Source organism: Carcharodon carcharias, chromosome 2, assembly GCF_017639515.1.
Source record: "Carcharodon carcharias isolate sCarCar2 chromosome 2, sCarCar2.pri, whole genome shotgun sequence".
In the NCBI taxonomy this organism is placed as follows: Eukaryota; Metazoa; Chordata; class Chondrichthyes; order Lamniformes; family Lamnidae; genus Carcharodon; species Carcharodon carcharias.
Genome location: NC_054468.1, coordinates 102,557,628 through 102,582,774, shown reverse-complemented (window position 1 = coordinate 102,582,774; position 25,147 = coordinate 102,557,628). Strand labels below are relative to the sequence as shown.

General features: G+C 42.9%; 1 protein-coding gene across 3 annotated transcripts in view; it reads right to left on the bottom strand.

The window, feature by feature from the left end:
- The window catches only part of ryk (receptor like tyrosine kinase), a 376,084-nt gene that overhangs the window by 259,232 nt on the left and 91,705 nt on the right, over positions 1-25,147 (bottom strand). For all 3 annotated transcript variants that reach the window (XM_041182702.1, XM_041182703.1, XM_041182704.1), the window contains 2 exons: positions 7,388-7,509; positions 1,214-1,313 (listed from right to left, as the gene is read on the bottom strand). In XM_041182702.1, coding sequence (XP_041038636.1) covers positions 1,214-1,313; positions 7,388-7,509 — 222 coding nt within the window. The remainder of the gene's footprint in view (positions 1-1,213; positions 1,314-7,387; positions 7,510-25,147) is intronic.

Below are 25,147 nucleotides of genomic sequence, written 5' to 3'. Positions count from 1 at the left end.
GATACACTCCAAGTCAGAACTTTGTCTCCACAATGAGTGTGGTGGCCACACCTACCAATACTGTCATAGACAGATATACATCTGCGACAGACAGATTGTTAAGAACGAGATCAAGTATATGTTGGCTCTCTCACCACCTGCTGCAGGCTCAGCCTGGCAGCTATGTTGTTCAGGACTGGTCCAGCTCGCTCAGCAGTGGTGTTACCAAGCCATTCTATGTGATGGACAGTGGAATTCCCCACCCAGATTACATTATGCTCCTGCTAGCCTCAGTGCTTCTTCAAACTGGTGCTCAACATGAAAAATAAGGATTCATCAGACAAGGGAGGGTAGCAGGTAGCATTGAGCAGAAGGTTTCCTTGCCCATGTTTGACCTGTCAGACTTCCTGGCGTCCAGAGTTAATGTTGAGGTCCCCCCAAGCAACTCTCTCCTGACTGTATACTGCTGTGCTATGTCTGCTGGGTGTGTCCTGCTGCTGGGATCCATTCCTCAGAGAAGGCGGCAGCGGGTCTGGGACATTATCTGTAAGGTATGATTCGGTGAGTATAGCTATGTCAGGCTGTTGCTTGACTAGGCTGTGGGACAGCTCTCCCAATTTTTGCACAGATGTTGGTGAGAAGGATGTTGCAAGGTTGATGGGGCTGGACGTGCCTTTGTCATTTCTGGAGCCTAGATTTATGCTAGGTGGTGTGTCCAGTTTTACTCTTATTTGACTTTCCTGTAGAGTTTGATACAACTGAGTGGCTTGCTAGACCATTTCAGAAGGCAATTAAGAGTCAACCACATTGCTGAGGGTCTGGAGGCACAAGTAGGCCAGACCAGGTAAGGACAGCAGATTTCCTTCCCTAAAGAAAAGTGAACAAGATGGGTTTTTAAGACAATCCGTAGTTTAATGGTCATGATTACTGATATGTTGGGAATCCTTCTGAACCTTTCCAACACACATTTTTGTCCCTTTATTCTCGACGTTTAATATTTTTCCCCTCCCTTTAAATTTACACACAAATACACTTTTCCATTTCCAATCGAAATCTGCAGCTGAAGTTACGCAAATAACCTAACTTGGAAATGCTGGGTGTAAACAGTACAATTCTACATGAGCTTTTTAAAAATATCACTTGGTATAATGAAGTTACATTGGAAAATACAGAAAATACCTGTTCCTTTAAATTGATCAACATCTGCCAATTGTTGTTTCTCATCCTTTCTCACCTGATACTGTGCGTGGAACCTCCCCTTGTGCAGAGATGTTGGCTTGAGGCATGTCCATAGCTGCTGGATTGTCCACCTGAAATCCCAATTTATATTCAACCTGTCATGGAAAATGTTGAAGAGAACAAGTCATGAAAATGATCATTTGGCCATTTACCATCAGCTACTTACATCATTAAGGTCACACTTAATTAAACTCTCCACAAAGAATGTTATGAATGCTATTCCCCCACAATAACTCTACAAAGTTTAGTTGAACAAGTAAAGGTTGGGGTGAGCAGGGGGGGAGGTGGGGAAGTAACTTTTTAAGCTTGCCAAACATTTATTTTGCCTGTTTTTAACTGATGTGAAGCTAGTCATTTCATGCTACTAATATGCAGTGGCAACACGATTGTTGTTTTCCACGAACATGATACTGCTGTCAAGCCAAAAAGTCAGTCTGCCTACTCATGCGAGTAATGTGCTATATGAACTTCAGTGCCAGTGCAATGTCAGGTACATAGGCCGTACATTCCAAAGACTGGTGAATCGTATAAAACAACACATCCTTTCTATTGTTTGCAATAGACAGAGTACTGACCGTACTCAACCAGCCTGCGCTTGCAAAATTCAAAACGTAATGTCTATTGTTAGATGTGATTCAGCAATTGGACAGAATTCGCTGAGCATCCCGAGTGTACTAGGAATTATGCTAACAGCCAATTTAAGATTACCAGTTGAGCTCGCAATGTAGTTCACTTACACTTGCTAGAAGTTACGTATATTCATATGCAGGACCTGTCCTCTGCAAGCAAAAGGTATATGTCCAGACATTGCACTCTTTTGAATGAACAAACGTATGGGAGACAATAGCTCCATGGTGCATTCATCATAACATAACATGTGGCAAAAACCCAAAACTGATGTTACACTCCACAATTTGCAGAATATGGCTGTTTAAATTTATGACAGTTTGAATAAAGTACAACATACCATGCTGTAAAGTCATATCATAAAATCACAGAATCTTTACAGTGCAGAAGGAGGCCATTTAGCTCACTGAGTCGGCATCGGGTCTCAAACAGCATTCCACCTAATCCCACTCCCCTGCTTTATCCCTGTAACCTTGTGCATCGCATCCTCACATATGTTCCATTATGTGTTAGGAAAAATGTATACACATGTTAAAGATGTGTTTTAACCTTCAGTGGGCCAAAGAGTTCTGTGAATGAAGGTTCAGTTATAGCAGCTACGGAAATAAATATTTATATGGTACCATGAATATAACTGCAGCCATCAGGTTTAGTCTGCATAGGTAATGTTACAGTCGCAACCTGGCGATTGTGTGGAAATTCTGATTGGACATGGTAAATCCATTTGACAAATAGATTCTGCATAATGCTGTTGAGAAACAAGCCCCGGATGGAAGAAAGCCTGTATCAGACACAATTACCATGAGTCCCAGATGCTTTAGCACAGGGAAAGCTTGCTTCATCACTCCTGCTAAGGATGTCCTTGATACCCAGTTCATCAAGGTGATGGATGAAACATATTCACCATGACTTCAAAAGACAAATCAAAAAAGATGCAATTTCAGGCAAAAATTGTGGATTATGCTTTTGTACTGTCCTGTCTGCATACTAAATGAGATAAGGCAGATTCATGAGAAGTGCAGCTCATGCTGATGCAAGGTCAAGCAAACCAACTATTTTTTGTGAAAAATGTTAAACGGTGAGAAACCCAAGAGTTCAGAGTTTTGACATTAGTTTTCTTAGAACCAAACTAAAATGCTAAGTAACTGAGCAGTTGCTTAGCTAGTCTTCATTAACCAAGGCACTGAGGGATGCTGCCCAATCACCATTCCTCCAAATGATGGGTAACAGCTAGAAACACCAGTACCATGAGCTGTTTGTGAATCTGTACTTTTAAGCATCTTCCTCCACTACAATAAGCTCATTCTCCTGACTGAACTCAGTGCCTCCACAAATGGAGTTCACATTTAAGGACGTGGTTGAAATTAGCTTAGGTGCAGTTATTGCCAATTCCTGCTAGAGTTCTGTGAGGATGGCATTTCTGCAATGGTAGTATGTAGTTAATTCCAAGTTTTGAACTCATGGCAATGAACGAATGGTCTAAGTCTTGATTTCCATAATGCGTAACTGCTGTAGCATTAAGAAAGGCCTGCTACACGCCCCGTAACTCTCTTCCATTCTGCTGTGGAAACCCAAACTTTAGAATGAAACTGCTTTTGCAGCCCAGGACCTTTCTGGCTTGAGTGGATGGCTGATTCAAACCTGCATCTACTCCCAGCCCAGAGCCATAGCTCCCAACTCAGCTCCAGCTTAACAGCTTAACTCCAGCTACCACAGCTCAAACAGCCATAGCACCCAGCTACAGTAATACCCTTTTCATGTCAGATTCCTTTGTTTTCACACCTCTTTGAAACGCAAATCCTTCCAAATATTAAATCTTTCATGTCTCTATTTCGTCTTTGCTTTCGGGTCAATAAAATACAACATCCCCACTTCTATTTATCTATGGAACTCCTGCAAGGTGCAAACATGTTTCTCTGACTTCACTTTGATATTCAAACTCTCAACTTATCTAAAAATGCAAATATTAGATCCAACCTATTTACTTGTACCTCAAACCTAACACCTCCATCATTTTCATGTTTTAAACTCCCCAGACAACCTGTCTCCTATTAATCACTGCCCAGCTGAATTAAATCACACACACACAAACACACATAGCCTTCTTCACAGAATAGCACAACATTCCCTAAAAATATAACAAAAACATTCCTTTTCTCACAATTAACTCCTAATTCAGAATGTACCATCTTCAAAGGTGATGAACTTGAAGTTTTACTTCTGTTCTTTTCTCCACAAATTCTGTCTGACCTGAATGTTTCCAGCACTTTGGTTTTATATTTCTAACATAATGATATTTTATTACATGCAAGGACCCCAGAGATGGAACCTGGATCCCCTATTGATGACTTAACATTACCAACTGGTGCTGTATCTGGGGCCAGCTTCCATATATGAACATACAAAAATGACCAGTTTTTTTGTCAAGTCTGCACGACACTCATAATACTTGTAGCATGACCACTAGGTACTTCCTAATCCCAATCATATAACTTCCTAGGAGAGGGAAAATATGGGTTAAAAAGGGGGGCAAAATCTGGAGGAATGCAGCACTTAACTCCATCTTTAGGTCTCCTCTATAGATCCAAAGGCTATTGTGCCATTTTCCAGCTTCCTGACTAATAAAGCAAAAGCTCCACTAGCACATTGTCAGCCAAACTGAAACCATTTCCTGCCTAGACTCCATTATCCTGTACCAATCTATTAACCTATACCACTCAACACCAATCTAGGCTTTCTTCCTCTTTTCCACTTTGTTATCAATGCCAAATCTTTTACTTCAGAACAATGTCCATCTATCCACAGTCTTAAAATCCATAGCTCGTGCTTTCACCACTTCAAGGTTGTCCCAGCACAATTTTCTGCCTCAAGTTACTGTCCAGTCAAAGTATATATTGTCTCTTCAATGCACAAGTGCCATACCACTGTCAATCTACTCCATTACAAGTTCTCTTGGCTCCCAGTGAGTGGACTCCAAAATTCTCAATCATGCTTTCAAATCCCTGCAGTCTTACCCAATGCTGCCTAAGCAATCTCCTCCAACATTTGTCCTTGCATACCCCCTTGTCTTTACTTAACAGGATAGTTCTTATCCCCAGGCTCTCTGCTCCTCCAGTCTTTCACTTGTTTGCTCAATCCTCACAGAATGAAAAATGAGTTTAGCTGGATGTACCTCATCTTTCATTTCTTATTCTTCTGTCTGCCCATGTGCTACTTTATCCACTTATCTCATTTTGACAAGGGTTGTTGGAATCTTCTAACTAGTTCACTGTTCCTTGCCATCTACTCTGCTTCTGCCTGTTGCACTGATCTGCTTTTTCCAACATTTCAAAATCTTTGCCATTGACCACCTATATGGGCTCCCACCCTTAAATATTTTGTTTTCTCTTTGCCCCTGCTGCTTCACAATCGCTGGTCCTTTTCATTAATGTAAAGCACTTCAAAACATCTTCCTCTCTGAAGAGCACTTCGGAATGCAAATCAATTTTATTATTGTTGAATCCTCTATGCAAAGAACTGGCAATCGCATTCAATTCCATAACCTGCCACATTTTGTGACAGGCAGTTAATAACTAAGAAAATACTGAAGCAGTCCTTCACGAAATCTCAGAGAAAGATCCTCAGCTAACATTTTATCGTTATTTCCACACAATTAAACATAAATACTGTTTGAGAGATGGTGATTAATATCAAATTCAATCACATTTTTATTTTGCCCTAGACTGCCTTTAACTAAATGAATGGTCAATATACACAACAACTTCTGTTTATATAGTGCCATTAGTGTAATGAAATGTCCCAAGACTCTTGACAGGATTGTTATTAAACTAAATTCGACACAAAATCACATAAAATAGTATTAGGGCAGATGACAAAGCCTGGCCAGAGAGGTAGGTTTTAAGGTTATCTCTAATGAGGAGAGTGAGATAGAGAGATGGTGAGATTAAGGGAGAAAATTCCAGAGCTTAGCACCTTGTCAGCTGAAGGCACAGCCATGAATGGAGGAGTGAATAAAAATGGGTATGCGTAAAAGCACAGATATTTTGGAGGGTTGTAGGGCTGGAGGAGGTTATATAGATAGGGAGGAACAAAGACCAGTCAGAGATTTGAAAATAAAGGTGAGAATTTTAAAATAGAGGCATTGCTTAACCAGGAACCAATGTAGATCAGCAAGCACAGGTGAATGTAGCTTGGTGAGAGTTAGGGCAAAGGCAGCAGAGTTTTGGGTTACCTTAAGTTTATGGAAGATAGAATGTGGGAAACTAGCATGGGATGCGTTGAAACATTTGAATCTAGAGGTAACAAAAGCATAGATAAGAGTTTCAGCAGCTGATGAGCTGAGACAGGGGAAAAGTCAGGTGATGTTCCAGACCTTGAAAGAGGCAATCTTTGTGATGGCACAAATGTTTGAAGCTGATCTTGGTATCAAATACAAGGCATCAAAGTTGTGAACAGACTACTTCAACCTCAGACAGATGCCAGGGAGAGAACAAGAGTCAGTATCTTGGGCACAGCATTCATGCCAGTTAACTGCATTCATACCAGAGAATGAAGCCAATGGCCTCAGTCTTCCTAATATTTAATTAGAGAAATTTTTTACTCATGTAGTACCAGATGTCAGACAAGCAGTCAGACAATTTAGAAAAAGGAGGGGTCAAAAAAGATGCTGAAGAGGCAGAGCTGGGTGTTGCCAGTAGACACTAGAGTGTGACTTTGTTTTTGGATGATGTCAAGGGCAACATGTAAATGAGAAATAGAAATGAGCCAGAGATAGATCCTTGGGGAACACCAGGCGCAGGAGTGAGAGAGGCTATTGCAGGTGGTTCTCTGGCAATGACTGACTCGATGAGAATGAAGCCAGGTGAGAGCAGTCCCATAGCTGGACAAAAAGGAGATGTGTTGCAGAAAGATGGTGTGGTCATATATATGTTCAAGTTTGTATCCTTTTGACTTAAATGAGAGGGGAGGAGAGCCAAAGTAGAGGAAATGACCAGAATGATAAATAATAATGGTTTAATGGGGACAAGTGCATCAAAGATAAAGGTAAGTAAGGATGTGGTTGAGCTGGTTGGTAGCTGAAAAAAAATGCCACGATGAATGGAGGGCCAACAGCGAGACAGTTGGGATTTTGAAAGTGGCAGGTCTAAATGGATTGGGAGAGGGATTATTCTGAAGACAGACAAAGAAACAAGAAAGATTGGAAGAGTGAAGGGAATGTCAGTGGACAGTGATACAAAGGAGAGATTAGAAATGGCCTTGAGTAATAATTTTCTTTGCATATACAAAAACTGCCCAGCAATTTATCATTAGAGGTGCATAAGAATGGCCTTCTCTGATTTTGGCCTTCTCTGATTTTTCCCTTCTCCCAGTGGGGAGGTCTGTGACATCTACTGTAAAATGTACTGTTCTGAATTAGCCACGTGATGAATATAAATAGAACTTTGCTTCAAATCATTCCATGTAGTAGTAATTAATAGGCATGTGATTGCAGAATGTGGTGCATTTCCACTGGAACCTGTCCTGCCCTAACTTTAAAGCTTACCTTGGATTTGGCGTGCCAAGTAAAATGAAGGCTGTTGGTCTCACCCGGTACAAGTAATTTGAAAGGGAGTGCGTAATGACTGACAACATCATTCCGTACATAATATAGCTCAGCATCAAGACCTGTTGAGAGAAATAAAATGAAAATTGTGTAATCCATGTGCATGGTGTCTAAATTGCAAATTATTTTCAAAGTTTTTCAGTCACAAACATCAGCAGTTCACATTTAATAAGCACTGTTAATGTGGCAAAGGCAAAACAAACCATTAACTGCAAAAATCATAACACTGAAATGATGACTAGCACTTTACTAACACCTCATACATACAAAGTAAAGTGCTACTGAAAATTTTATGTAGATACTAAGATACAGAACCAAACACTTCAATAGGGCACTACATCTTGGGTATATTGTGTATTGCTATTTTTGTTAAGTATAAATATATTTTTAAAAACATGCATCAGTTTTTCATGGGTAGTTCACTTGCACAATATCACAGTTGCCCAAAATAAACAGAACATTATAATGGTTAACTTTGAAATTGAGGGCAATGAAAATGGCTGCTGATTATCACATTTTGGCCAATAAAAGCAAATGCCCATTTTACTTATGGATGTTTTAGATTGCAGATTGTACTAGAATGGGCATAAAATAAACAGAAAGCATTCAACAACAACCAGCAGAAACACATCAAAATTCTTATGTACTATATCTGACCACCACAGAAATATTAATCATCTACTAAAATTTCCAAAAATTGAAGGTTGGTAATTATCAACAAAAGACATTTTTCTACAGCTCCAGTTCCAACAACTAAACACAACTACAATGCTAAAACTTCAAGGACAGAACACACTGTATGATTCCACTGAAAGAACCTACTGCAAATTCAAAGTTTGGTGGGGGTGGAGAGAAAACATTCATCATCAATGCCAACATACTAAATCATTGCAAATTACAGCACAGAAGTTGACCGTTTGGTCCTGGGCTGGGCCCTTTGAAAGAACATCATGCTTGCTCCTGCACCCTTGCTTCTTGTCCATGCACAAAGAGGCTTAGAAGAGAGCCTAGACTTACATTAGGTTGTTGAAACAGATATGCATGAGGGAAGATTCCTACCCCCACAATGGAGCCGGCCAGTTCTAGAGTGCACAGTCCAGGCTCATTACCCGCGCTAATGAAAACTGCAGACACCAGGAATGGGGATGGGAATAGTGGATATGGGCTCCATCCACCATTTTTAAAGCTCTGCGGAGTATCTCCGACTTTGCGAAAATCTGGCCCTCCATGCTTATCTACACTTCTCAAAGTCTATGTATAATTTATAGTCTGCTGTCTTTCCATACAAGTCCATAAGGTACATCACATTTCTTTGCATTGAACTCCATCATGTTTCTTTCCATTTCACCACCCTGCCCACGTCATCCTGAAACCTATAACTATCCTCATCGCTGTCTTCTAATTTGCTAAGTTTCAATCATCTGGATACATTGTGATGTTGTTCCTTACAGCAGAGGCCAGGCTATTTATAAAATCTGCAAGAGTAATGAACCCAAAAGTGATCCTTGGGGAAACAGTGTAATAAAGCAGCATCCAGTCTGAAAATCATTCATTCATCACCAACTTCTGCTTCCTGTCACTGAACCAATTTTATATCCTTACTGCAATTTTCCCCTTAAGATTTTCCATTATTGCTTTATCCTACAAGAGTTCTTTTTCCAAACTACCTGCGCCAGGCATGTTCTTAAATCACAAAACTAGCTATTCACCAGTTGAGCATTTTTCCTTTGATATTTTCTTCCATGTTCTTCATAAGCTTCTTCAGTGCACTTTGTTGAATGTATTTCGAAAGTCTATATATACACTCACTGCATTACCGTGATCAATGCTCTGTCACCTCAAAGAATAAAATCAAGTGAGTCAGACACAATTGCCTTTAACAAATCTCCTACATTAACCCAATCCTTTCCAAATAAAAGTTTATTTTGTCCCTGATAATGATTTCCAATAACTTCACCACCAATGTTAGGGTGGCTGGCCTGTTAGATTCCTGGTTTATTCCTCTCCCCTTTCTTGCGTAATGGTATAACATTAGTGACTCACCAGTCCTTAGTATCCAATTAGTATTGAAAAGTTGAAGCCAATTCTTTTGCTATTTTTATCTTTGCGTCCATCAGAACCAAGGGTGCATACCATTTAGTAATGCTAATTGTTTAGCAGGTCTTCTCTTTCTATTACTATCCTGTCCCTAACATCCCTCTCCTCTTTCAATGTAACCCATACATGATCCACTTCCTTTGTGAAGGCAGATGCAAAGTACTCATGTAATACTTTAGCAATCTCCTCTATCTCTACATTGAGTTACTTAAGGCCCAGCAATTGCTTACATTTTATGGGCAGAATCTTCTGCTCCCAACAGCATTGAGAATTGTGGCAGGTGGGGCCACTTAATTAGGTGGGAACGAAAAAATCAGTTTTCCGCCAACAGAAAAATAGTTTGGAATTTTGCTCTCCTGATTTTCAAGGCAGGTTAAAGGCTCAGCTTCCCATTGAGCAAAGTGGGGAGCTCCATTTGCATCCATTAGCATCTCATGAATGCTCATTATCAGACCAACTCGCCAAAATCACATTCTCCCTCCAAAATAAGTGCCCCGCCAACAGCTAATTAGAAGTTTCTGTTTTATGACTGCACACCTGGAGAGTTTCACTTCACCCACGACTTGGAGGTCAAAAGAGGCTGCTTTCACCTTCCTTTTACACAATCACTTGAGATATACCGGATGCCTGTAGCAAAAGCTGCACCAAGGCTGGGCAGGGGATTCATGACCAGAGGGGAAGAGTGGGGAAGAGTGAGGCAGAGGTAGGGCTGGGGGAGGCAAGGGTGAGATGGAGGAAGGAATAGGGAGGGAAGGACTGAGGCCATGTTGTCGTGGGCATATTGTTATGACATGGTTGGTGGTAATTGCCGGGTTGACCAAATCTCAAATGGACACTTGGTCAAGCTATCACGACAACTTGTAATTGGTATGTATTACAAGAAGATATGTGCACTGAATTCAGAAGTAAAGATTCCACTACCACTTTTGGAGATTTTGAACATTAAATTAAAACATTTATGAACAAAAGAAAAAATTTAAACACACAAGATTACAGTTACATAGTTAAATTTAGTCTTATACATTTCCCAAAAGATTTCTACTTAGCTAGATTCACAAATAAACTCCCTTTTCCAGGCAACAGTCTTTATAGATTCTTAATTTATAAAAAATCCAGTAATATTACCACAAGGCACCCCTGTTGCTATAGGGGAGGTATTTCACTGGCTTCTCTCTCCCTCTCACTCGACAATGGAAATCCAAGGCTTATAACAAAACCTTGCTTTGTGGAATCAACAAACACTTCTCTGGGGTGGCTAGAAGTGAAGTAACACCAGTCTGTCCTTGCACAACATACTCTTCAAGATCACAACAGCTTTCAAACTTTCCTTAAATATGTTTTTTCTCTTTCATCTTTAAACCCATTGTTCTTAATTTTCTTTGGGAGTTATCTTTCCCAGAATATAAAAATCCTCCATGTTGTCTGTATTGCCAAAATGTTCGGGAAAAATAAACTTAATATCTTTGCTTTATTCGTTAATGATCTTTGCCAGTTGTAAAACTTCCTTTCTTTCTCTTTGAAATTCAACAGCTAAAAATTCAACTCCTCTTTACCATCATGGCCTAAGTACAAGGCTAGTACAAGGATAGCTGTTGTCTAGGCTATTGGAGGTGAGGCTGACAATAGCCAAATGAGGGTTACAGCACATGGGTCCATTCACCCTAATCAAGACTCTCATTGTGAGTGCCGAGTCTTTTCCGAGGAGGTGCTCAGCTACTATGGACTCCAGAATATTATGACCCGGAAAGGGGTGAAAGGGATGCCACGTCTAGACTGAGGGCAAGCAAAGAGTTGACACTGGATTCCAGCCTCGAGAAGGAGGGAGAGCATTCAAGGGAAATTTGAAATGATGTCTCAATTCTATTAGTTCAGAGGTGCAAGGAGGAGTTGAGAATGCAGGCTGTAGACAGCACTGTCTTGCTGATAGCTGTGATTTGAATAAGGAGAAGGGGCCCGTTACTAATTGGCACAGATCCGAGAAGAGTACTGGCCTAAGTAGCAAGAAGCAGCAGGGCCCCAGGAAGACCCAGATGCTCCCGAGGCAGGGGAAAATCCATGAAGACATGAGCGCAACCAAGGGTATATAAAAAACACAGTTCTTACCCAGAGATGAGCAAAAGACAGTGCCACAGGTGCTTTTGCTTGTTTAGGATTGTGGTAGCTCACAGGCGGAGGGGCATGTTAGTGGGGAGGTGAAAAAGGCATACGGGACTCTTGTCTTTATTAATCGAGGCATCAATTACAAAAGTAGGGAGTTCATGTTGGAGTTGTATAGAACCTTGGTGAGGCCACAGCTGGAGTAGTGTGCAGTTCTGGCTGCCACATTATAGGAAGGATGTGATTGCACAGGAGGGGGTGCAGAGGAGATTCACCAGGACGTTGCCTGGGATGAAACATTTAAGTTATGAAGAGAGGTTGGAGAGACTTGGATTGTTCTTGTTGGAGCAGAGAAGACTGAGGGGAGACCTGATCGAGTTGTACAAGATTATGAGGGTCATGGACAGGGTGGATAGGGAGCAGCTGTTCCCCTTAGTTGAAGGGTCAGTCACAAGGTGGCATAAGTTCAAGGTGAGGGGCAGGAGGTTTAGGGGGGATGTGAGGAAAAACTATTTTACCCAGAGGGTGGTGACGGTCTGGAATGCACTGCCTGGGAGGGTGGTGGAGGCAAGTTGCCTCGCATCCTTTAAAAAGTATCTGGATGAACACTTGGCACATCATAACATTCAATGCTATGGACCAAGTGCTGGTAAATGGGATTAGGTAGGTAGGTCAGGTGTTTCTCACGTGTCGGCGCAGACTGTGTGCACTGTGTGATTGTGTGTGTGAGATACTCCATGAAGAATTAATGCCACAAGGGTTTGGAAGGCATTCCATGCCAGTGGCTATGAAGGTGACTACCACACTGAACTTTTTTGCCAGTGGGTCCACCCAGGGCATCATGGCAGAATATCACAAAAGGCTACACACAAGTGTATGGATGACACAGCCAGGTTGCCAGAACTGTGGGATTCGCAGCAACCTCATGTTTCCCACAAGTGCAGGAGCGATTGACTAAACACGTGTAGCTTTGAGAGCTCCCTGGCAGCAACCTGAGGGATTCATTAATGGAAAAGTATTTCATTCTCTGAACGTCCAGCTAATTTGTGAGCACAGAAAACAGATCCTGCATGCTTCTGCTAGGTACCCAGGAAGGTCTCATGGCTCTTACATCTTGACTCACTCGTAGGTCCCCACAGATCTTTGAAGGACTTCGGTACTTACAGGTTTGTCTCCCCAGGAAGGAAGGAAGACCTGGCTAAGGATGCCCGTTCACCATCCACATAGTGCAGTTGAGGAGATACAATGCAGCATATTCCACCACAAGGTCCTGAATAGAGAAAACGGCTGGCCTCCTTAAGATGTGTTTCCAATGTTTGGAAAGGTCAGGTGGGGCTCTCCAATATTCACCATAGAATGTGTCCTGCATCATCATTGTTTACTGTGCCCTGCACAAACTTGCGCTGCAAAAAAAAAGGGGGGGGTGCTGTTGGTGGAGGAGATGTGTTGCCTGAGAGAGAAATTGAGGAGCTAGACGTCTCCTTAGGCAAGGAGGACATTGAAGGGGATGGCTCTGAAGAGGCCAAGGATTCAGGCGAGCCAGTTAAGATCCCATTGCATGAGTACAAGCAGCAGACATGTCCGTGACAACCTGATAGTTACAAGATTTCAGGAGGATTTAGGTGATGACAAATTCTCACAATTGACATTTCCTTCAGCTTTTGATGCAAGGGCCGCCCCAACACCTTCATTCTCAGCTTGAACATCTCACAAAAGGGCAAACATCTCACAAAGATCATGGAATAATCCGTAGCCAAATAATGGGATTGTCCTTGGAAGGGGGTGTAGCCTTGGCAACATGTAGCTGCTGTGGAATCTGATTAACACTCTCTTAGCGCACATCCTTAGGCAGCTCGACATAGTACAGTCCTTTCACCCATGGTCTCACCAAGTCAGTATGCATGGCAGCTTTTACGCGGCTGCAGTTCCAAATTACACAGAGATGCACTCTTGTCAGAATGATACCAGCTCAATCAGGCGATCTGAACCCACAATTCAGCCTTTAGTGCTTCATGCTTGGTCGGCTAAACAGAGAGCAGCATCTGGAGAGCTCCATTTGTCCCACTGTCAGCACTCATCAATGCAGAATGCCGAGGCATCATCTTGCTATTGCCACACCCCCACCTCCAGTCGCCCGTTGCACATCAGAACGCAGTGACCTTTAAAGTGACATCATGTAGCAAAGCTGCAAGGTTTGCTTGAATTGTCCTCACAGGGATTGCCTCACCAGAACAACGATTTGATGAGCTGTAAACAATTGGAACTCTGCAATGGTCACAAGCCTGACAGGTCTCTGTCTTGGAAAACCTTTGCATTAGAGCGAAACCTAGTCCAGTCATTACTGGCACAACAGCCAATGACAACACCTTCCCTTCAGATACCCTGCTGATGAGGCCTTAGGAGATTTGCGTACGCAATGCTTTCAGAATATCACAGTCCTCAACACTATCCAGCTCACAAAGATCATTCTTTTCTAGATAGCCTAAGTCAAAGAGAACACCATCATGCCATAACTTCCAAATCGAGTTGTGTGCTTTGTCTGTACCCAAGGAGCATGTAAAGCACAGCTAAGCAGCCGTCCAACTCCAATGTAAGATCGATACAGTAAGGAGACAGCTTCATCAAGATGAGCACACACCTCTGAAATCACATATTGACATCCCTCTTATAGACATTTGGAAGTTTTCCCGATTGATCCTTACTTGCCTGGTTCAGCGTCCTATGTCTGGAGAGTGGGAACTTAGCATGGAATGATAATGCCTTAAATGTGGACATTACGATTTCCTGCAGAGAGGAATAGAAGCCTATGGGCTTCAAAGTTTGAAACTACATTTTTCATGATCTGACTCTCAAAGTAAATGCCATTGCATTCTACACATTGGAGAAAGGAATATAACATTAGTCGCAACGACTACTTGTGCCATCCACAAACAAGAGACATCAGGATAATCACTAACCTTGATTAGCACTTCTTCAAAGCCCAAAGTATGTCTGCCCGAGATTTAAGGCTGATAGATATATTGGCCAGCCATCAGTGTCACAGATGATGTGCATTTCCTGATGTCACAGATGTGGAAATAAAGGCTACTCACTGTGGTGAGACTGTGAGAGAATTTATGCAACTTAATATCCAGATGGGATTTCATTGGGTTGGGGGGGGAGAGGCGGTGCTACTTTTTGGACCCTTAAATGACCGTGAGACATTCATTCCATTCATGTTCAATTTGGTTCAATGAGGCTTGGAGAAGGATAGATGCAACATGTATTTACAAAAGTGAAAATTCAACACAATGAATGAACACCTGTGCCACCAGTGTGCATTTAATACTACTTAGTCATTCTAACCCTCTCACCATATCTAGGTGCAGCCCTGACATCTGCAGCTGAGGTGGAGTCAGCCCGATGACTGCCACGCCCTGTTCTCAGGAGATGACTTCGATGGGCATCCTCTGGTGACCCCGTGACATTGAGGGCCCCGGTCTGCTAAGTGTCCTCGGCTCAGGTGCATGTGGACCCTCCTCGCCTTAATTTGCTGGAGGTGATGGGAGTTACTGGCAGAGGGGAGGTGGAGCAGTAGGGCACCCTTGGAGTGTCCTGGGTGGATGCCCCCGGCTTGGCTGAAGTGGGGGGGGGGGTCTTCCTCCTCCTCACTCTGGGTGCCTGAAGGCCCCCCTCTGACTCCTTGAGAAGGTGCACCTGGAGTGACGTCAAAATGCCCCGTTCCCCCTCCCAAAAAGGCACTGCAGGAACGTACCCATAGCAATAGTGTGCAAGTTCAAGTGCAAATCCGGCAGAAACTGCTGGACCTGGGTCTCCAAGGCTTGCAATGGAGACTTCAAAGTGCTCACATGCCGGAACAAAGACTGCACACAGAACGTGGATGGACTCCTCCATCATTCGGTCCAGTCTGCGGACGGCCTTTGATAACCCTGCCTGATGTTCTCCTGCCTGTCTCTGCATCTCCACGAGGTCTATTAGGGCCGAGTCCAGAGGCTCATCATCGGACTTGGACTCAGCAGACCTGGTCTTCAACAGTACTCCGTGTCAGAGACCTCAGCTGTCACTGCCTCCACCAGCCGTAGTCCCGTGCATGAGATGATTGCCAGATTGTGAACCCGAGCTTTCTCTAGAACTAGGTCCCACCGAGATGCGTGCATCTGCTTTGGTGCAGGGTGCAGGTGAACGCAGTGATGGTCCTTCCTCTGAGGATAATTCTGTTTCCTCCTCAAAGGTGGTCTGGGAGCTGCAGCTGAGTCTTCTGGTGGAGGACTTTCAGTTTCTGCCAGATGTGCATTTGGACTTGCACACTATTGCTATGGGTACATTCCCACAGTGCCTTGGTGGGAGGGGGAATGGGGCATCTTGACATCACTCCAGGTGCACCTTCTCCTCAAAGAGTCAGAGAGGGGCCATCAGGCACCCAGAGCGAGGAGGAGAAAGACCGCCCAGCCAAGCTTTAATGGCATCATGTATGCCCAAATAGATGGTGTTACCATGGGTTCCCCTCTAGGCCAGCTCTCAGTAAGATTTTCGTCAGTTTCCACAAGAAATGGGTTTTCCATGGGATTATCCCTAACCACCTACCCCTTGAGTAATTCCAATTCATAGATTTCATAGATGATACTTTTGCTAATTTGAATCTGCATTAAAAGAATTCCCTTGCACACCTTAAACGATTCATCCCATGCTCAAATTCACCTTTGAAATGGTGCAGTATACAAGTTGAGAAATCTGTTCATGGCTTTGCCACTACTTTCTACCACAAGCCTAACTTCACTGGTCAATATATGCGTTGGGATTCCTACAGCTCTACGTGCTATAGGATTGGCCTTATCGGCAACCTTGTAGAGGGGGCTCGAGCCATTTGTTCACCGTGCTGTCTATAAGCAGAGAGCATCAATGGTTTCAAAATGAAATTGAATGAGTACTTGAAGGAAATAAACTTGTAGGGTTATGGAATTGGAGCAGGGAAATGAATGGTTTGCTGTACCGAGAGTCGATATGAACTCTTTAGGTTGAATGATTTCCTCTGTCCCATAATGACTCTGGGGATGAAGGAGCGGATTAAGAAAGAAAAAGGGACAAAGGAAAAGTCAAAGAATTCAGTTTTCCTTTAAATAACTAACAACAACTGAGCCATCACACTTCTAACAATTAATTTTCAATGCCATAAAGGTTGGTTTGCAATAATTAACACTTAACTTGCTGTTAAAAGGCTATTTTGATTTGAAATGGCTTGACTAAAAACTTTGAGGCATATTGGCTTCACAGATACAGTGCATGGACCAGGACCCCTCATCACTCAATGCCACTTTAATGGGGAACCAGATAACAAAATGTCATTTCACAAAGATAATGATGGGAATTGTTCATCTCTAGCAGTAACTTGTTGATCTGTATGAAACTGTGCAACGGCCTTTGTCTAAAGCTGGGTGGCATTTGCAGTTAAATAACGGATGGTGAACACACTTAGTCTCGTCATTATTTTGACAGGAATTTTTGGGCTATGGTTTCGCATGTTCTTAAGTTTATAAACCATGCCAGTCTAAAGGCACAACACTGTGATGAAGTGTCCATCTGCTGACAGGCTCTTGTTGTTGGCAGTGCGCCCAAGCTTTAATACAAAACCTTACACAGCTAACGGCAACACCAATCCAAAAGTCCGTACGTAGGTCTTTCAATCTGCTATTACATTACCATCTCCTTCTTTGGCTCACTAAATTAGCTGAATGCATCAAAATGGTGCATGCACACTAATGAACGCATCTGGTTCGGTATTGGTTCTAAACCTACTGTAAGCAAATGAGAAAGGAGGCAAAGCAGGATAAACAATGACTGTGACAGGAGATTATTTGTGTGTCATTCAACATATTGGGGTGTCACTCTCTAGGAATCTGACTATAAAAATTAAAAGGGTAAAAATAATTCAGGAGATCTGCCAAACAATGAACCGGGCAAGAGACTTCTGTAATTTGACACGATTCATTTCTGAATTGCAAACCATTTCAGCCTCAACACCCGAGTGAACAAAAACAAAGCAGCTTTTCATTGCCATGAGAAACACTGTTAACACTGATGATTTGAGTTGTTACAGAACACTTGACAATAGTGTGAACAGGAGAACTGAAGACAGTACAGGTCCCAGCAGGAATTAAATTGAGATTAATTTAAACTTGTAATTACCCCTTGCAATATTATGGGTCAAATAGGGATGATTAGAGAACTAGACAGTTTTAGCACAGGAGAGTCAGACACAACAATACCTGATGTGATGTAGTGATGAACGGGTAAGCTTTTAATCTTGAGTGAAGATAAATGTCATACCAGGGGCCAAATCTTACATGCTTACCAAATGTTACCTTTCTTGAACTGCACATAAATCCTTGCCGAATATCGCAAGGAAAGAGTTTTAACAACTTTGTCCTCTTCCCCATCACAACTGGGGGTGAGAGGGGAGAATCGGGGGTCACATTAGCAAAATCCACCACAAACACACTTCCAAGTGGGTGAGCATGCATTCAAGTAATCCCGGCTGGAGAGTCATCAATCATAACATTCAAATTGGGGTGCTTCTCGCTGCAATTTGAATTTGATGTTGGCCAGGAAACTTGTACGGGAAGCGTTAAAACGAAGGCAAAGTTGAGCAGCACTTCATGGGGCTTAATCATGTCAGGGGTCCCGAGATTAATAAGACTCGGTGCTCACAGCTGCTTTCCCCATTCCCTCAGAAATGCTTTGGTGACAGACCTGTTGCGAGACTTATTTGTACAGTTTGCAGGTGTCTTCTACAAACTGGAGATCAGGATGGCTGGAATCATGACTACTTTTGAATGGAATTCAGACAGAGGGAGCTGTAGGCGGACAACACAGAGGAGCAACAGCAACTGGGGGGGGTGAGGGACAGCAGGGAGCGAGGGCGAGCAGGGGGCGAGGGCGAGAGGCAGGGGGAGCAGGGTGGAGGGGTAATGAGAGTGAGGTGGGGGGGCAGGGATGAAGAGAAACTGCAGCGAGGGGGAGCCAAGGTGAGTGGGAGCAGGGCGGGGGGAGCAGGGGTGAGGGAGAATGGCGGTGAGGGGGAGCCAGGGTGAATCGCAGCGATAGAGGGTCCAGTTCACAGGAGGCACTAACAGAACAGACAGACAGCTCAGCTTCCTTGACTTTTGACATTTTTCCAGAGGTTGAGATTGTTGAGTCAGGAGGTCACAGGCATCCACAGCTTCTGAGATGACCTGTTGGCCAGGCATTACCAATGGCTGTAATAGTGATCAACATCCTCCATTTATTTTCCTCTGGTTCCTTCCAGGGCATTGCCAGAGACATAGTGAGGGGGTCCTAGTCAGCTGCACATAAATGCATCAAGAATTAAGGTGGATGGGCTGTTTGCCAGGGCTTCCAGTTATGTAATCTTCCCATGTGATGACAATACCAGAATGGGAGGGCATTAGGATTCATGTCTCTGGCTGGATTCCCACTGGTAAAGGGTGTCAGCGATTGCACATACTCATAGCAACCGAAGCATCTCCAGCTTAACCGGGAGTATTCAACAACTACAAGGGATTTCATTCTATCAACGGCCTGGAGTGCAGGAAAAGGTTCATGCGGGTGTATGTCAGATTCCCCAAGCATTGGCATGATACATAAAAATTGCAACAATTATATTAAATCTATTAGCGGGTGAATGACAGAAGATAAGTGAGAAGGGTTCAAATAAATAATTCAACATGATACAGAACCTGTTCATATTCTGAAATGGGCAAGAGCTCTAGCTTCCCAAAAAAACCCAGTCACGGGCGACTAATAAGGTAAGAGACAACATAAAACTAAAAGAAAAGGCATAGACAATTCAAATAAAAGACAAGGCATTTGCAACCATCTGCAGCCAGAATTGCAGAGTGGATGATCCATCCTGGCCTCCTCTGGAGGTTCCCAGCATCACAGATTCCAGTCTTCAGCCAATTCGATTCACTCCACATGTTATCAAGAAACTGGATACTGCAAAGGTCATGACAATATTCCGTCAATAGTACTAAAGACTTGTGCTCAAAAGTTTGCTGTGCCCCTAGCCAAGCTGTTCCAGGACAGCTACAACACTGGCATCTACCCGACAATATGGAAAATTGCCCAGTTGTGTCCTGTCCATGAAAAGGAGGACAAATCTAACCAAGCCAATTACCGCACAGCAGTCTACTCTTGATCATCAGTAATGTGATGGAAGGTGCCATCAACAGTATTATCAAGCAGCATTTACACAGTAATAACCTGCTCACTGATGCTCAGTTTGGGCTCCGCCAGGGCCATTCAGCTCCTGGTCTCATTACAACCTTAGTCTTAAGTATTGACAAGCTAACCGAACTGAACTTCAGAGGTGAGATGAGAGTGACTGCCTTTGGCATCAAGGCAGCATTTGACCAAGTGTGGTATCAAGGAGCCCCAGAGCCACTGCTCTCAAAGTCTGCTCTGGACTGTAGGGGCCAAATGCAGGTTAGGTAACCGCTTTGTGGAACACCTTCGTTCAGTCCACAAGCTTCCAGTCACCTTTTTATTTCTCCACCTTGCTCCCTCTGCCCTCGGCTTCCTGCAGTTGAAGCTCAACGGACAACAACTCAAGTATAGATAATTCACAATCTAAAGAAAAGTGCAAAATAAAGTTTGGCAAAAGAACCAGGGGTGAGATGAGAATTAAAAAGAAACAGGTAATGATATAGAATGTGATGCCTGAAAGAACAACAGAAGCAGATTCAATGGTAACTTTCAAAAGGGAACTGGATATAGCCTTGAAACAGAAACAATTTCAGGGTTATGGGGAAAGAGTGAGAGCTGGTACAGTCACAATGGGTCAAATGGTCATCTTCTATGCTGTATGATTCTTCTAGCCGCAGCTCTCCCTTTCTCTGACCTCAGGCCACCAGTCTCACTTCCTATGGCTTTAGGCCATTTTTCCAACTCCGTTTTGCTTACATTTTTCAGCTTTCATTTTTTTTACTCGTTTCCAGAGTCTAACGTGAAGTGTATTTTCATTTTAACTTGTTCTTTAAAAAAATTTGGTGTAGGGTTCCAAGCATGAATCAAAAAAGGGGGACTTAAGTAACAAGATTGGGACGCTTGGAGTATGGGCTTGTAAAGAGTCTCACGAGAGAAAACACTGATCCAAAGTCCCAAATACCAAAGTCAAGATAGCAGAGCAGTGTCCTCAGTCAGGGTCATCGACCTGACACGTTAACTCTGTTTCACTCTTCACAGATGCTGCCTGACCTGTTGAATATTTCCAGTATTTTCAGCAACTGCAATATTTTACTTTTGTCCAGTATTTCCACACTATGTTTGAATCAGATATGGCAGTAGACAATTTACCTGTACATCCAACTTAGTTCTGAACAGCAAACAAAATAACTTTTGTACCAAAATGGAATCATTGAAGTGAACAGTGCTTCAGTGTTTAACATTACCACCAAAAAGGCTTGGTCAAGTCAATCACAACTTAAACTTCCAAGTATTCACCTCCATTCTTGGTGAAATTCCTCTTGCCTCAGTTCATGGTTCGGCAGGCATTTTATGCATTTTTCCCTCCTATATGATCATAAAATGCAAACCAAGTGGCATTTTGAACATTCGCTATTCTACACAAAATGCATACCTCGAGCTGTTTCTGCTCTACGTTTCTAAAGCATCACAAAGCAACTGAGAATCATTGATAATAACTGTAAATTATCTATAACCACAAATGATTGAATATATACTCTCATTTAAATTTATATCTGAGAAGTCTTTTTTTTGTTTTTTTTTTATTATAGTACAGCAGTTGACAACAATTGCCTGTCAAAGTTTGCAATGAAACTGGACCTTCCTTAAAAAAAATTGCACATCTGTGTAGCATCAACTCTTATCAATTTTTCCTTTGTCAGTTCAGGAAGCCAAGAGCAATAATTTCAAAAGTTTCTGGTTCTCATTTAGCTCTGTGCAATTGCTTTCCACTGTTGCTATAAGTGAGGCTATAGCTCCCAAGCTGTGATCTATAGAGGCGTAGGTCACATTTCAATAGTTGGCTCTGCTTTGTGCCCCACCATGTCTGCTTGTGTCCTAGTCTACCAAGTCCAACATTAGAATTTTATCATGTTCTTTTATGACAGATGAAGCTGCTAGATTTTCCAAAATAAAAGAGACTCAATGTGCTTCAACTTTACTTCAGAGCAAGATCTAATCACATTTAATAGAATCAGAGAATCTTTACAATGCAGAAGACCATTTGGCTCATCGAGTCTGCACTGGTTCTCTGAAAAAGCATTCTACCTAGTCCAACTCTCCTGCCTTATCCCCAGAGCCTTGCACATTCTCTCTTTACAGGCAGCAATCTAATTCCCTTCTGCATAATTTGATCAAACCTGCTCCACTACCCTCTCAGGAAGTTCGTTCCAGGCTCCAACCACCATCTGGGTGAAAAAATTCTCCTCACATCACTTTTACTCCTTTTGCCAATCATTTTGAATCTGTGCCCTCTAATTCTTGATGCTCTCTTGAGTGGGAACAGTTTCTCTCTATTTACTCTGTCCATACCCCTCAGGATCTTGAATAGCTCTATCAAATCTCCTTCAGCCTTAATTTCTCCAAGGAAAACAGTCCAAACCTCTCCAATCTATCCTCCTAGCTGGAGTTCTTTATCCCTGAAATCATTCTTGTGCATCTCCTCTGTACTTTCTCCAATCCTTCCTCAAGTATGATGCCCAACACTGGGCATAGTAATCCAAATGAGGCCTAACTTCTGTCTTATACAAATTCAACATAACCTCCATACTCGTGTACTCAATGCCCCTATTAATAAAGTCTCAGATACTATATGCTTTATTAACTGCTCTCGCAACATGCCCTGCCATCTTCAAAGGCTTATGTACATATACACCAAAGTCCCTCTGTTTCTGCACCTCTTTTAGAGTTTCTCTTTTTATTTTATACTGTCTCTCCATATTCTTCCAGCCAAACTGAATCACCTCACACTTCTCTGCATTGAACTTCATCTGCCACGTGTCTATGTCTTTCTGAAGTTCAAGACTATCCTCATCACGGTTGACAATATTTCCAATCTTTGTATCATCCGCAAATTTTGAAATCATGCACTGAACATGACAGTCTAGAAAATATATCAGGAAAAGCAAGGGTCCCAACATTGATCCCTGGGGAACTCCATGACAGACCTTCCTCCAATCTGAAAAACAACCATTTATCACTACTCTCGATTTCCTGTCACTCAGCCAATTATCCAAGTGCCTGCTTTCCCTTTTATTCTATGAGCTAGAATTTTGCTCAAGTCTGTTGTGTGGCACTGTATCAAATGTCTCTTGAAAATCTATATAATCAACAGTGTTGCCCTTGCCAACCTTCTCTGTTACCTCCTCAAAAAACTCCAGCAAGTTAGGTAAGCATGATTTTTCCTTCGTGAATCCATGCTGGCTTTCCTTAATTATCCTGCACTTGTCTAAGTGACTATTGATTTTGTCCTGAACCATAGCTTCCAGAAGTTTCCCTACCACAGACGTCCAGCTGACTGGTCTGTAGTTGTCAGCTTCATCCATGCACTCCTTTTGAACAAGGGTGTAATATTCGTAATTCTCCAGTCCTCTGGCACCTCCCCTGTGTCTGAGGAAGACTGGAAGATTATCACTAGTGCCTCTGCAATTTCCAACCTCACTTCCCTCTGTACGCTTGGATGTGTTTCATCCGATCCTGGCGCCTTATCTATCTTAAGATAGCCTAACACCTCCTCTCTCACCTCAGCCTGGGCAGCATATTCTTCCTTTGTAAAGACAGATGCAAAGTACTTGTTTAATACCTCCACTATTTCTCCTGCCTCTACGTGCAAGTCCCCTTTTTTTTATCCTTAATCTGCCTTACTATTTCTTTTACAATCTTGTCATTATTTATATGCTTATAGAAGACTTTGGGGTTCCCTATTATGTTAGCTGCCAGTCTCTTTTCATGCTCTCTATTTTTTTTTCTTATAGCTCTTACCTCAAAACTGCACCTGCACAGCAAGAACACTGGCATTTACCTGACAAAGTAGTAACTGCTCCATGCATGTCCAATGCATAAAAAGCAGGGAAAACTGAATTGGTCTACCCACAATCAATGAAGTAGTGGGGCGCAAGGATGCTATCAAGCAGCATTTACTCATCAATAACCTGCTCACCAATGCTCACGTTGGGCTCCGTTAAGACCACTCAACTTTTTTTTATTCATTCACGGGACGTGGGCTTCACTGACTGGACCAACATTTATTGCCCATCCAGAGTTGCCCTCAAGAGGTGGTTGTGAGCTGCCTTCTTGAACCGCTGCAGTCCATGTGGTGTGGGTACACATACAATGCTGTTAGGAAGAGAGTCCCAAGATTTTGACCCAGCGACAGTGAAGGAATAGTGATATATTTCCAAGACAGGATGGTGAGTGACTTGGAGGGGAACATTGAGGTAATGGTGCTCCCATGTATCTGCTGCCCATGTCTTTCTAGATGGTAGGGGTCACAAGTTTGAAAGTTGCTATCGAAGGAGCCTTGGTGAACTCCTGTAGTGCATTTTGTAGGTGGTATACACTGCTGCTGCTGTGCTTCGGTGGTGGAGGAGTGAATGTTTGTGGATGTGATGCCAGTCAAGCAGGTTGCTTTGCCCGGGATGGTGTCAAACTTTTTGATTGTTGTGGGAGCTGCACTCATCCAGGCAAGCGAGGAGTATTCCATAACACTCCAGACTTGCACCTTGTAGATGGTGGACAGACTTTGGGGAGTCAGGAGGTGAGTTACTCATCACAGGATTCCTAACCTCTGACCTGCTCTTGAAGCCACAGTATTTATATGGCTAGTCCAGTTCAGTTTCTGGTCAATGGTAACCCCTAGGATGTTGGCAGTGGGGGAATTCAGTAACGGTAATATCATTGAACATCAAGGGGCAATGGTTGGATTCTCTGTTGTTGGAGATGGTCATTGCCTGGCACTTGTGTAGTGTGAATATTACTTGCCATTGACAGCCCAAGCCTGGATATTGTCCAGGTCTTGCTGCATTTGGACATAGACGGCATCAGTATCTGAGGAGTCATGAATGGTGAACATTGCGCAATCAGCAGCGAACATCCCCACTTCTGACCTTATGATGGAAGGAAGGTCACTGATGAAGCAGCTGATGATGGTTGGGCCGAGGACACTACCAAGGAACTCCTGCAGAGATGTCCTGGAGTTGAGATGACTAACCTCAAACAACCACAACCATCTTCCGTTGTGTTTGGTGTGACTCCAACCAGCGGAGAATTTTCCCCCTGATTCCCATTGACTCCAGTTTTGCTAGGGTCCTTGATGTCACACTTAGTCAAATGCAGCCTTGATGTCAAGGGCAGTCACTCTCACCTCACCTCTGGAGTTCAGCTGTTTTGTCCATGTTTGAACCAAGGCTGTAATGAGTTAAGGAGCTGAGTGGCCCTGGCGGAACCCAAACTTGGCGTCAGTGAGCAGGTTATTGCTAAGCAAGTGCC